This window comes from Oncorhynchus gorbuscha, linkage group LG15 (assembly GCF_021184085.1).
Source record: "Oncorhynchus gorbuscha isolate QuinsamMale2020 ecotype Even-year linkage group LG15, OgorEven_v1.0, whole genome shotgun sequence".
In the NCBI taxonomy this organism is placed as follows: domain Eukaryota; kingdom Metazoa; phylum Chordata; class Actinopteri; order Salmoniformes; family Salmonidae; genus Oncorhynchus; species Oncorhynchus gorbuscha.
In genome coordinates this window covers 71,864,816-71,879,434 of record NC_060187.1, presented here as the reverse complement: position 1 = coordinate 71,879,434, position 14,619 = coordinate 71,864,816, and the positions used below count along the sequence as shown (strand labels likewise).

General features: G+C 43.2%; 1 protein-coding gene across 1 annotated transcript in view; it reads left to right on the top strand.

Moving 5' to 3' along the window:
- LOC123997784 (t-SNARE domain-containing protein 1-like) overlaps positions 1-14,619 on the top strand; it is a 140,620-nt gene that overhangs the window by 76,232 nt on the left and 49,769 nt on the right. Inside the window, exons 9-10 of the mRNA XM_046302336.1 lie at positions 1,472-1,544; positions 7,968-8,050. Coding sequence (XP_046158292.1) covers positions 1,472-1,544; positions 7,968-8,050 — 156 coding nt within the window. The remainder of the gene's footprint in view (positions 1-1,471; positions 1,545-7,967; positions 8,051-14,619) is intronic.

Below are 14,619 nucleotides of genomic sequence, written 5' to 3'. Positions count from 1 at the left end.
CTAAGCCTTTCCACTCCCACTCTACCCCCAGGCTGGCAGGGATCTGAACAGAAGACAGCCTGTCACTCACTCGCTCTCTCTCTTCTACTCACACTCTTACTCATGACTTTGTTAAAGCGTTCTGTCATTGTAATGAACTGAGTTCAGATTGCCAGCAACCGCTTTGCCAGGTAAAATAAATGTGTTGTTATTCTATTCCTGTGTGATGGAGAGGGTTGCCCAAAGATGAAAACAGCAAGAAAGTCTTTAGCGTCATGAGGTTTTGCCAGAGGCCATTTTGGATCCAACCAGATGGTGTTTGCCAAAAGCCAGGATGGCTGCTGCCAGTTTCCACAGCAATATCAGACACCTGTGATGGATGGCCCAGCGGGTGAGGCTATACAAACGCAGCTGTGATTGCATGGTGCTAAAATGGAGGAACGGGGGACCTGTGATAGGGAGATAGACAGAGGTTTTATAAGCCTTCATAATGCTTTGAGCTGATACACAGGGAACCGATTCAAAGCCAGGAAACTGGGGAGGAGGGAAAAAAGTGCAGGTCACCCAGTGTGGTAATTCTCTCTCTCTCTCTGCAGTGGCCAGACTACACACTGAAACGAAAACAGAAGTAAACAACACTCTATCAATTACTGTGTCCATACACGTTTATATCATTTTATATGAAACACAAATTTACATTTAGTTTTTAATGGGCTTAGCGTGGTGGATTTTAAAGGGGCAGTGCAGTCAAAAACTAGATTTAGTTGTGTTTTATAAATATTCCCACACTATGAGGTTGGAGTAATACTGTGAAATTGTGAAAATTATGATAATACCCTTTTAGTGTAAAAGCTGTTTGACAAGACAGCTTGTAATTTCAGCTCGTTTTGCATTGGTGGGGTTTGGGCCTGCCTGGCAACATCACCAGGCGCGCCAGCTAAACTGTGTTGTTATGGATATGAAGAAGGACATTATTGAACAAAATGACCATTTGTGATGTAACTGGGACCTTTTGGAGTGCCAACAGAAGAAGATCATCAAAGGTAAGGCATTTTTTATATCGCTATTTCTGACTTTCGTGTCGCACCTGCCCGGTTGAAATATGTTTTTCATGTGTTTGCATGCAGGGCGCTGCCCTCAGATAATCGCATGGTTTGCTTTCGTCGTAAAGCCTTTTTGAAATCTGAAACCGCGGCTGGATTAAAAAGAGGTTAAGCTTTATTTTGATGTATTACACTTGTGATTTTATGTAACTTAAATATTTATAATACTGTAGTTTGAATTTTGCGCTCTGAAGTTTCACCGGATGTTGGCCAGGTGGGACGTTACCATCCCTCCTGCCCATAAGATTAATGTTTTGACTTACATATCCCAGTCTATTTTGGGGAATACATCGAGACTATGGAAGAAGATATTCCGGTAATGCGGATGGCCAATGACCTCTAGAGTAGAATGTATTTATTTAACCCTTCGTTGTCTGTTTCCTTTACAGAGAGACATGTTGGATGTCAGCCAAATCATGCAAGATCTGGCCAGTATGGTGCACGAGCAAGGAGATGCCATAGGTGAGACATCACGTGTGTGTTTGTGTGTACGCGTGTGTGTTTTTATGATTGCCTGAGCTCCTGTGTACGGTCATCCATGTCTGCATATTACTCTGCCTGTCTTTTACTCTCTGTGTCGTTGTAATCCCTTTGATATTTTGACCAACTTTACAGCATCTCTTTCTTCATGCGTTAGCAGACATAATTAATCACCTTAGGACTCCCATTGATCAAACCAACTTTTGAACCTTAACACGTAATAAATGGTTGCTTGACAGGTGGGTTACAATAACAACAATGGTTAGAGGACAGGACAGCAAGTCCTGCAACCCAGTGCTGATCTAGACTTGGCAGAGAGAGGCAAAGTGTGGTTCAACGCACAGACAGACAAACAGAACAACAACACCACCATCACCCTGCAGAGAGATGAACTGGAGACAGGGGGGATGATATGGAACACTAGAACATGAGAAAGGAGGACAGGAGAGTGGAGGTGTGTACAGATGCTGCAGCAGACTGGATGGAAGAGAGAGAAAGAGGAACAAGGGATGCATAAAGGAAGCAGCATGACTGATCTTACTTGTGCATATCAGTGTGTGTGGCAAACCAAATTCTGCTGTACATGTGTCTCTGGTATGTGTGTGTACCTTTGTGTGTGTGCATGTGTGTCCGAGGTTGAGATCTCATACATTTAAGGAAAAGGATTCTTCTTCTATTCTAATTGGTCCATTGTGTGTGAGAGTGGCCCTGAGTATGGCTGTTTTAATCCATCTAGAGTACAGTGACCTTTTCTTTTGATCTATTTTCAAATGTTCTAACTTTTTAACTGCATTGTTAGGAAAGGGCTCATAAGTAAACATTACACGGTAAAGTCTTCACTAGTTGTATTCAGCGCATGTGACAAATACAATTTGATTTGATTTGACTTATACTTTAGACTCATGCCAAGTTTCCAACTCTCACAGACGCAATGCTACAGGAGTGCAGGCAACAGGCAATGAGCGAGAAACAAAGAGGAACTGGAGAGCAATACACAATTTATCCCAGATTCTATCCATAATTAGGGTACTTAACATTTAGAGTGAATAATGTTCAGCCTTATGGAATGGAATATTTAAACAAATGGCACTTTTGTTTCCTAGATAAGTTCTGATAGGACAGAAATACGACTTGTTTGTTGTTTGGCCTTTAGAGAAAGGGTTTTCTGAGGTGAACACGCAGGAGGAAATCTCTCCTTTCAACTTCTGTGTCCCTCCTCATTTCTCTCACATGCAGAGTACAGGGAAAATATGGGGAAATAAATAGTGGCGAGTTCTAAGAAGTTAAATGTCAATTGTTGATGAAATTGGGTACACTAGTAAAATGCCATTAGAATCTCATTAGATTTATGTCTCTTCAATTTCTGCAGTCGTCCTTCATGTGAGGATGTAGGGAGGATATATTTTAGTATGATTATGAGGGTATACATCATGGATACATTGCATTGAGATTGTGGATACATTGAGACTGTGGATACATTGAGACTGTGGATACATTGAGACTGTGGATACATTGAGACTGTGGATACATTAAGATTGTGGATACATTGAGATTGTGGATACATTGAGACTGTGGATACATTGAGACTGTGGAAACATTGAGACTGTGGATACATTGAGACTGTGGATACATTGAGACTGTGGAAACATTGAGACTGTGGATACATTGAGATTGTGGATACATTGAGACTGTGGATACACTGAGACTGTGGATACATTGAGACTGTGGAAACATTGAGATTGTGGATACATTGAGACTGTGGATACATTGAGACTGTGGATACATTGAGACTGTGGATACATTGAGACTGTGGAAACATTGAGACTGTGGATACATTGAGATTGTGGATACATTGAGACTGTGGATACACTGAGACTGTGGATACATTGAGACTGTGGATACATTGAGACTGTGGAAACATTGAGACTGTGGATACATTGAGACTGTGGATACATTGAGACTGTGGATACATTGAGACTGTGGAAACATTGAGACTGTGGATACATTGAGATTGTGGATACATTGAGACTGTGGATACACTGAGACTGTGGATACATTGAGACTGTGGAAACATTGAGATTGTGGATACATTGAGACTGTGGATACACTGAGACTGTGGATACACTGAGACTGTGGATACACTGAGACTCTAGATACACTGAGACTCTAGATACACTGAGACTCTAGATACACTGAGACTCTAGATACACTGAGGCTCTGGATACACTGAGACTCTAGATACACTGAGACTCTAGATACACTGAGACTCTAGATACACTGAGACTGTGGATACACTGAGACTGTGGAAACATTGAGACTGTGGATACACTGAGACTGTGGATACACTGAGACTGTGGAAACATTGAGACTGTGGATACAGAGGGAAGTGGAACATTGATGTGGTGGGAAAGTGCTAGAGTGTGTAAGGATGAACATGATAGCTTTAAGAGATGGTGGAGGTGGTAACTGTGAGAGGGTGTTCAGCTTACCAGTATATAGAGTGAAGGTGCTATGTCCAAGTACCTGAGAGCTGTACTACTCTACTGCTGTAGTCTTTTTCACATCCATTATGGACCACAGACATACTGTTTCTCTCTCCCATCCAACCTTGAAATAGAATCAGGTAAATTGCATGATTTGCTTTTCTATAGCTGATATGCACATGTATTTTTATGTGTATAATAAAAGCTGGGTCTGAATAAGCTGATGGGGCTTTAGGGGGGAAAGGGGGCATGAGGAGGTGTCCAGATGAGCAGCGGGGGAGCGGTAGAGGGGTAAATTGAGAAATCAGCAAACCCAGGAAGTTTGGATTACTGCTTTTTAGAGGGCGTAGAGTTGAAAGTAGCTTCTCTGTGACAAAGCCCCTGCTTCCATGTGGTGACACACTCGACAAAGCCACAGGTCACGCTGTGCCAGAACTGATGCAATCAACAGCAACAAAAGAGACAGAGAGAGAGAGATAGAAAGGCTAGACAGGGGAACCTGGGTAAATCTAAGGTAAAGTGGTGCACTCATCTATGTTACTGTTTCAGTATTGCGTTAGTCTCATTGTGGTTATAGTACAGCATGTGTTCAATCTTGTGGTCTTTGGGAGGAACCAAAGGAATACAGTGGTTTTCAGATAAAAGGTCTTGTCTTGATTCAGTGACATTTACTTACATGTCCTTACAATACCCAAATACATTGAGAATGTGGTGTTGTAGAAAATGAGTTGTAGCCATGTTTGACAGCTTATGCTTTTCCTTGTTGATGAGATGTTTTTCTCCCTAGAAATGTCTTGCATATCAAAGACATAATTAGTGGAGCATGGTGTGAGGGATGTAAAGACTTATGGAGGTGTGTTTGTGTGTTTGTGTGTTTTCTTGTCTCCAAGTTGGCTCAATTGGCTCCTTGTATTAGCATACTATCTGGGTTATGATTATTTTTGCGAATTATCAAGCCATGTACTACAGATGTAGGATATTAATTTGAGCCAGTTTGCTAAAGCAGGAAAATAACCCTATAGAGAGTGGCAATGTGAATTATTATGGCGATGAGAGAGAGAGAGAGAGAGAGAGAGAGAGAGAGAGAGAGAGAGAGAGAGAGAGAGAGAGAGAGAGAGAGAGAGAGAGAGAGAGAGAATTGGTGGGCAGTGAACCAAACATTTGTTTTTAATTGGGAAAAGAATTGGATTTAGGTTTGAATTAGTTCTCACTGGCTACAATAACTATAGTTACTATGGTGTGCATTGGAATAAGACAAGTCATTTGGATTATTCAAAGACTAATAATTGGTTGACTTCTGTTATGTTTAGAAAATGAAATGTATGACTTTTGAAAGCTCCGTTCTCAGTTTATTCTCAAGCTGTTGCTATGGTGACAGCCAATGAGGAAGTAATTAAACATAGAAATTAAATTAGAATTTTGTGCATCATAAAAAGAGTCACTCAAAGAAAACTCAATATACTACATCATTGATCAAACGTGACGCTATTTACGGTGCGGTGAGTTTATTAAGGATCTTGTGCAAGTGATTATGTAAACAAGGAGAGAATTACAACGAAGTTGGTCTGTCTATACAGTTGTGTGTTCTAAGATTTTGAAGCTTCACGACCATGGAGAGTGCACTCAAGAAAGTTGATAGTGACATCATACGGGCAGCTCAATCGGAGCAATGAGATATTAGGAGGGGTTATCAAATAGTACTCTTTCTTTCTCTCTCTCCCTCCACTTACACCTTTCTTCCTCTCTCTCTCACTGTATGTGTTAACAACAGCAAATGATGCACATTCAAGACTACCAATGACTGTGCAGAGGAATGGTGTGTACCCAGTTCACCCATTCAAAGTCTGGATGTGTCAGAGGCCAAAGACACAAGGACCAGTGAACGGAGAGACAGAAAATGAGCAGAAGATACCCCACATTGAGCCTCTGTAGGAAATGAAATAGAAGTGTGACTGTACATGATAAAGAGGACGAGGAATATTGATGTTTCCACATTGCTCACATAACACCACAACACAAATGCTGTATGCTAAGGTGTGAGCGTTTAAACAAAATTGGGATCCTTAACGTTAAGAAATATCCCTAACCGTAGGTGCAGAAAGTAAACCGCATAGTGGGTCCATTTCCGTAACAACTAAGAGTGTTGAAGTGCGAGGCTCAACTTCTCTGCTGATTTGTTGCACTGGCAACCACGCTGTGAACAGTGTGAGGTGAATCCGTGCACATGCGCAGATGCTGTGTGTGCCTGGTGGCCAACCTGCCTATACTGGGCCCCTCCCCTCTCTTAGTAATAGTAGTACAGGTGCAATGCGGACATCAGCGCAGATGCTGTGTGTGCCTGGTGGCCAACCTGCCTATACTGGGCCCCTCCCCTCTCTTAGTAATAGTAGTACAGGTGCAATGCGGACATCAGTGCAGATGCTGTGTGTGCCTGGTGGCCAACCTGCCTATACTGGGCCCCTCCCCTCTCTTAGTAATAGTAGTACAGGTGCAATGCGGACATCAGCGCAGATGCTGTGTGTGCCTGGTGGCCAACCTGCCTATACTGGGCCCCTCCCCTCTCTTAGTAATAGTAGTACAGGTGCAATGCGGACATCAGCGCAGATGCTGTGTGTGCCTGGTGGCCAACCTGCCTATACTGGGCCCCTCCCCTCTCTTAGTAATAGTAGTACAGGTGCAATGCGGACATCAGTGCAGATGCTGTGTGTGCCTGGTGGCCAACCTGCCTATACTGGGCCCCTCCCCTCTCTTAGTAATAGTAGTACTGGTGCAATGCGGACATCAGCGCAGATGCTGTGTGTGCCTGGTGGCCAACCTGCCTATACTGGGCCCCTCCCCTCCCTTAGTAATAGTAGTACAGGTGCAATGCGGACATCAGTGCAGATGCTGTGTGTGCCTGGTGGCCAACCTGCCTATACTGGGCCCCTCCCCTGTCTTAGTAATAGTAGTACAGGTGCAATGCGGACATCAGTGCAGATGCTGTGTGTGCGTGGTGGCCAACCTGCCTATACTGGGCCCCTCCCCTCTCTTAGTAATAGTAGTACAGGTGCAATGCGGACATCAGCGCAGATGCATTGTGAATTCACATTATTATTTTTTAAATTTAATTTTCCTCCCCAATTTTGTGATATCCAATTGGTAGTTTAGTCTTGTCCCATCGCTGCAACTCCCGTACAGACTCGGGAGTGGTGAAGGTCAAGAGCCATGCATTCTCCGAAACACGATCCTGCCAAGCAGATCCCGGGGCGGCAGGTAGCCTAGTGGGCCAGTAACTGAAAGGTTGCTGGATCGAATCCCTGAGCTGACAAGGTAAAAATCTGTCTTTCTGCCCCTGAACAAGACACAGTAATTAACTTTCTGAAAAATAAAAAAGCTTGCTTAACCCGGAAGCCGGCTGCACCAATGTGTTGGAGGAAACACTGGCGACTGAACCTGCATGCACCCAGTCCACCACAAGGACATCCCGGCCAAGGACATCCCGTCCAGTCAAACCCTACCCAAGCCCAGACGATGCTTCACCCCTTTATGGGTCTCCCGGTCGCAGCCGGCTGTGACATAGCCTGGCATTGAACCCAGGTCTGTAGTGATACCAATGCGATGCAGCACCGCTGCGCCACTTGGGATGCCCAAGTTCATGTGAAATTGTATGCATTTTTGTGTATGTGTGTGTGTGTGAAAGATGGCCAATTAAACATTAAGAAAATCGTTCCATTTGTTACATACAGTGACAAAAATCCTACTAAGTAGTGGAAGTACCTGTATGTTTCTTCTATTACCACTATAGAATGAAAGAGTGAGTACCCAGTGTGCTTCAACCTGGTAAGAAAAGGTCCTACATTGGGGGTACTGTGTTGCCATAAAATATATCTGTGTTGCTATGAAGTATAATCGTTATATTTACCATGCTGTTATGTCTCTTCAGATAGCATTGAGGACTACATTCAGACCACCACATCCAACGTGGAGTCAGCCAATCAGGAGCTAGCAAAGGCCAGCCATCACCAGGTGCAGTAGTATCCTCCATTTCATTGTCCAGGTTCAGTGATGTGGGTGTGTGTGTGCATATGTGTATGTCTGTGTGTGTGTCTGTGTGTGTGTCTGTGTGTGTGCATATGTGTATGTCTGTGTGTGTGCATATGTGTATGTCTGTGTGTATGCATATGTGTATGTCTGTGTGTATGCATATGTGTATGTCTGTGTGTGTGTCTGTGTGTGTGTCTGTGTGTGTGTCTGTGTGTGTGTCTGTGTACTTACAGGCGGGTGTGTGTGTGTCTGTGTGTGTGTCTGTGTACTTACAGGCAGGTGTGTGTATGTCTGTGTGTGTGTCTGTGTACTTACAGGCGGGTGTGTGTATGTCTGTGTGTGTGTCTGTGTACTTATAGGCGGGTGTGTGTATGTCTGTGTGTGTGTCTGTGTACTTACAGGCGGGTGTGTGTATGTCTGTGTGTGTGTCTGTGTACTTACAGGCGGGTGTGTGTATGTCTGTGTGTGTGTCTGTGTACTTACAGGCGGGTGTGTGTATGTCTGTGTGTGTGTCTGTGTACTTACAGGCGGGTGTGTGTATGTCTGTGTGTGTGTCTGTGTACTTACAGGCGGGTGTGTGTATGTCTGTGTGTGTGTCTGTGTACTTACAGGCGGGTGTGTGTATGTCTGTGTGTGTGTCTGTGTACTTACAGGCGGGTGTGTGTATGTCTGTGTGTGTGTCTGTGTACTTACAGGCGGGTGTGTGTATGTCTGTGTGTGTGTCTGTGTACTTACAGGCGGGTGTGTGTATGTCTGTGTGTGTGTCTGTGTACTTACAGGCGGGTGTGTGTATGTCTGTGTGTGTGTCTGTGTACTTACAGGCGGGTGTGTGTATGTCTGTGTGTGTGTCTGTGTACTTACAGGCGGGTGTGTGTATGTCTGTGTGTGTGTCTGTGTACTTACAGGCGGGTGTGTGTATGTCTGTGTGTGTGTCTGTGTACTTACAGGCGGGTGTGCGGGCAGGCGTTTATGTCAACTAAATGCAGTTCCTGTATATTGTCATGTCTGTGTATTGCTGATACTGACATTACATTTTAATGGATATTTCCAGGTGTCATGCTGATACACATCTATTTACAGGATCAGTAGGACAAACATGATTTCAAATAGCAGGGTTTGCTATTTCATTACTACTTTATTGCTTCATTGTGAGGCTGTGGAAATAACTATAAAGATCACATTTTCATGTCATATTTGATCAGCTTTTGCCGTTAGCTAAATTAATTGGTCTGATGGAAACAGTAAAATGTTAGCCTGGAGTCTAATAGGAAAATCAAACAGATATACCAACACTGAACTCCAATTCCATAAACAACGGTTTCTTCCACCAAGATAATGATTATGAGGTTTCAATTTCATTGTACAACTTTATTGACTAAGAACGGAAACACGTTAGTAATGTGTATCAGACAGTAGACTGCAATGAAGTATTACTTGGTTATGATTTCTTTCTGATTTCTTTTGAGTGAGTCTCATTTCCATTTGGTAGCGCATTCACAAAATGCCCAAGGTTATTATTTTTTTCATTTTCCTTGTGTATATTGACTAGTAATTGTATGTCATACTTTTCCCCCCTGTCACCCTTGCTTGGATTATATCACAGTAGAGCTTAGAAGTCAGTGTTGGTATCATAGGGCTGTAGCTTGTAGCCCTCTGGCTATCCTAAATTATATATTGACAAAAGTGTCATTGGGTTAATAAAAAGGTAACCTTTTCTGTTACTAGTAGTAGATAGCTTCACAACACCCCGCACATTGAGGTTCTATGACTCTGATACTCTGTCTGCACACACACACACACACACACACACACACACACACACACACACACACACACACACACACACACACACACACACACACACACACACACACACACACACACACACACACACACACACACACACACACACACACACACACACACACACACACACACTTGTCATTTAGTGACTTACAGTTCATTCATCTAAAGATAGCTAGGTAGGGCAACCCCATATATCAGTCATACAGTAGTAAGTAAATTTTTTCCTCAATAAAGTAGCTATCAGCGATGTCAGTGCTTGTATGGGGGGTACATGGGAGTACTTGAACACCAGGCGGGTTGCTGTGTTCTGGATAAGTTCCAGGGGTTTGATGGCACAAGCGGCGAACCCAGTCAACAGCAAGTTGCAATAATCCAGGTGGGAGATGACAAGTGCCTTGATTAGGACCTACGCCACTACCTGTGTGATGTAGGGTCGTACTCTATGGATATAGTAGAACTGAGCCCTGGGGGACACCAGTAGTGAGAGCACATTGTGCAGACACAGATCCTCACCACATCACTTTGTAAGAGCAGCCTGCCAGGTAGCATGCAATCCAAGAGTGTGCAAAGCCTGAAATTTCCAGCCCTGAGAGGGTGGAGAGGAGGATATGATGGTTCATCATCTCGAAGGCAGCGGATAGATCTAGGAGGATGAGAACAGAGGAGAGAGAGTCAGCGTTGTCAGTGTGGAGAGCCTCTATGACACAGAGGAGAGCAGTGTGAGTGACCCGTCTTGGTTCGTGTCAAGAAAATCGTTCTGAGAGAGCTAGCGAGAGAGTTGGTCGGAGACACCGGGATACCGGACTGTAGTTTTTGACGTCAGAGGTATAGTGTTGGTTTCCTGAGTTAAAGGTGACGAGGCCAGTGGTCAGGAATGGGAGAAGGGTATGGAGGAGGGAATGGGGTTGAGCAGGCAGGATTTCATCTTGAGAAAGAGGTCAAGGCTTAGTGTAATTCTGTGTGAGTGGGACAAGTGGACTAAATAGATGGAGTAAATGAGGAGCGGATGTCATCAACATTCTTTTCTAAGTGGTTGACCAAGTCGTTCGCAGAGAAGGGGGGGGGGTGGAAGATTAAGGTGGGAGGAGAAGGTTGCAAATAATTTCCTAGAGGCAGAAGCTTGAAATTGAGAGTGACTGAAAGTGGCTTTAGCCGCGGATTCAGGGGAAGAGAAGGTATGGAGGATGGAGTGAAAGGATGATAGGTCCTCCGGAAGTTTAGTTTTCCTCCTTTTTTGCTCAGATGCCCGCAGCCCTGTTCTGTACGCTCACAGTGAGTCATTCAGCCACGGAGCAGGAGGGGAGGGCCGAGCTGGCAGGGAGGAAAGGAGACTGTGAGAGTCATAGGATGTGGAAAGCGAGGAGAGTAGGGTCATAGAAGCAGAAGCAGAAGACAGGAGTGAGAAGGATTTAGCAGAAGGGAGAGATGACAGGATAGAAGAGGACAGAGTGCTGAAAATATTGTAGTTCATTTCAACAATAATCTTAATTTTAATTTGACTTTACAAATAACAAGAAGGTTTAATTGGAGTCTATTTCTTCCAAGCCTAGGCCTATATAAAATAACTTTGCCTACCTCAGCTAGTTATGAGGCTTAACAGCATCTTTCACAATGAAAAAATGTTATGTGGGATGTTTTTTATTAGGCCTATTTACAATTGCAACTGGACAAAACTGTAGCATCCTAAATAAAACAATAATTTAAAGAAAAAGGTCGATATCTGTATCTGAATGTCTGTATTGGTATAGCCTGCTCTTGCAACAACAGAACAAACAGAAAATATTGTCAGCTTGAGACCTAAATATCCCTGGATAAGCACTGAAATAATGTTTGTATTTACTAATTCAAGTCATATAGGCCACTAAGTTACTTACTCAATGGGAAAAGTTGCATATCCTCTTGGACACGATCTTGTGGATGTTGCGTAAAATGGATGTGATTTTGATGCGCAGGCAGTCCTTGATTGACTTACACTAAGTTTTAGAACACCTACTCATTCAAACACTTTTTTTGGTTACTGCAGCATTCCATATGTGTTATTTGATAGTTTTGATGTCTTCACTATTATTCTACAATGTAGAAAATAGTAAAAAATAAAGAAAACCTACTTATTCAAGGGTTTTTCTAAAACTTTTGACTGGTAGTGTATGTCAACCAGTTCCAGTCGTGAATCTATGCTGTTCATTGAGGAAAATGAGGACACACAGGTGTAAGTCGAACCAAACATTGTTGGCACATAAAATGCAAGTTTCTTTATTGTGCTGTATCCCTCTGAGCATGACACACAAAACACACAAGGACTCGACACCCCGGTTTCTTTATTGTGCTGTATCCCTCTGAGCATGACACACAAAACACACAAGGACTCGACACCCCTGTTTCTTTATTGTGCTGTATCCCTCTGAGCATGACACACAAAACACACATGGACTCGACACCCCTGTTTCTTTATTGTGCTGTATCCCTCTGAGCATGACACACAAAACACACAAGGACTCGTCACCCCTGTTTCTTTATTGTGCTGTATCCCTCTGAGCATGACACACAAAACACACAAGGACTCGACACCCTTGTTTCTTTATTGTGCTGTATCCCTCTGAGCATGACACACAAAACACACAAGGACTCGACACTCCTGAGTGCATCCCTGAGATGGCTCGATGTCTGGAATTCAATCAGTTCAGTTTGAATTGGAGCCTCATCCAGCAAGGGTATCGTTTTCTTAGCAAGGGAGGAGAATTCTCCACCTGGGCGGACTGTGAGAAGATCACGTACAAACACAATGATATCCTTGGGCATGCTGTAGTCTTCAAATATTGTGGAGAAGTTGTCTGGTCCCTCTGCCTGCCGTTCTTCAGTGTGCTGAAGTGCATTAGCCTTCCAGATAGTAAAGGCCTCAAGTTTTTCCACCATGTCCACAACTGTTTCCTCTCTTCCTTGTAACTGCAGATTTAACCCATTTAAGTGACAGAATTCATTATGTTATTGTCACTGAGTTTATTATGTACTGATCAGATGTGTTAAACATTTTGTTTAATTTGTAGTGTGGGCAAATTCATTTTGCTAATATTATATACTAATTATGTTCTAGCCCACCAACTATTAGCTCGGAAAAGCTAGTTGACGAACGATGGAGTAGAGGGAGACAGAGAGCGAAGATTGCGACCACATAAGCTTCTGGGTAGGGTTGGAAGAAAGGGACACAAAAAAGGAAACAAAGTAGTTATTAGAGACCTGGAGGGGGATTGCAGTGAGATCAGTAGGCGAACAGCATCTAGTAAAGTTGAGGTCAAGCGAATTGCATGCCTTGTGAGTGGGGGGGACTGGAAAGACTGAGGTCAAAAGAACAGGAGGTTTAACTTGTTATGGCTAAAATCCCGATATCGGGATAAGTGTCATCAACCACTGCTAAATAGCATAGCGCTACATTCAATAAATATTACTACAAATATTTATATTCATGAAATCACAAGTGCAATATAGGAAAACACATCTTAGACTTTTGTTAATCCACCTGTCATGTCAGATTTTGAAATTATGCTTTTCAGCGAAAGCAATCCAAGCGTTTGTTTAAGTTTATCGATCGCACTACAAAACATTAAGTACACTTAGCATCAGAAAGCTTGGTCACGAAAATCAGAAAAGCAATCAAATTAATCGTTTACCTTTGATGATCTTCGGATGTTTTCACTCACGAGACTCCCAGTTACACAACAAATGTTCCGTTTGTTCCATAAAGATGATTTTTATATCCAGAATACCTCCGTTTGTTTGTCGCGTTATGTTCAGAAATAATAATATGTATATATTAGCAACTGAGACTGAGGAGCTGACCATTTACAATGGGCACCTTTTCATCCAAGCTACTCAATACTGCCCCTGCAGCCATAAAAAGTTAAAGAAATGAATCAAAGACAGACGTCGGAAGGTTGAGGTTGCCCAGTTCACTGAGTGGTGAGCCACCATCAGGAAATGAACCTATCAAGATGTCAACCTCATTGAGGATGATGTCAACCTCATTGAGGCTCTCTAAGGGCACCTGGTGGGCGATAGATGACAATGTTAAGCTTGAGTGGACAAGTGACAGTGACAGCATGGAAATAAAATGAGGACATGGACAGGTGAGTGAGGGAGAAAATATAACATCTCCATCTAGAATGAGTAGCCCCTGTGACATCACCGTGATGACCAGATGCTCTCAGACTATGAGAGAACACATAGTTAGATGAAGAGAGAGCAGCTGGAGTAGCAGTGTTCTCTGGGGTGATCCATATCTCTGTCAGGGCCAGCATAGGCTGAGATGAACTTGCCGTTCTTGGCTGCAGATTGGCAGTTCCAAATGCTGCCGGCGACCAGGAAGTCCACATGGGTTCTGCACACAGTTTACACTTAAAGGGTGGGCAGCATCTGTAAAACCTACACTGAGAGGAGCGAACAGGTATAGAAAACACACACATAGTTGACAAAGCTACAATAGAGAAACATGAGATCATCTGAAAATAACTAGGTAAGATACTCAAGTATGAGACTTCCTCTCTTTCCTTCATCAAGCAACTCCGCAGAACCGTCTTTGTTTTCGCGACAAAACCGCTGACAGAGCTGCCACTGAAAAAACTAAAAAGTACTAACACCAATTTAATTGCATAACAGAGGTGAAGCCACTCCCACTCCAGTACAGCCGCAGATTACAAAATAACAACAACAATCACAAATTGCCCTGCCCCTTAATCCTGGTTGATGTGTCA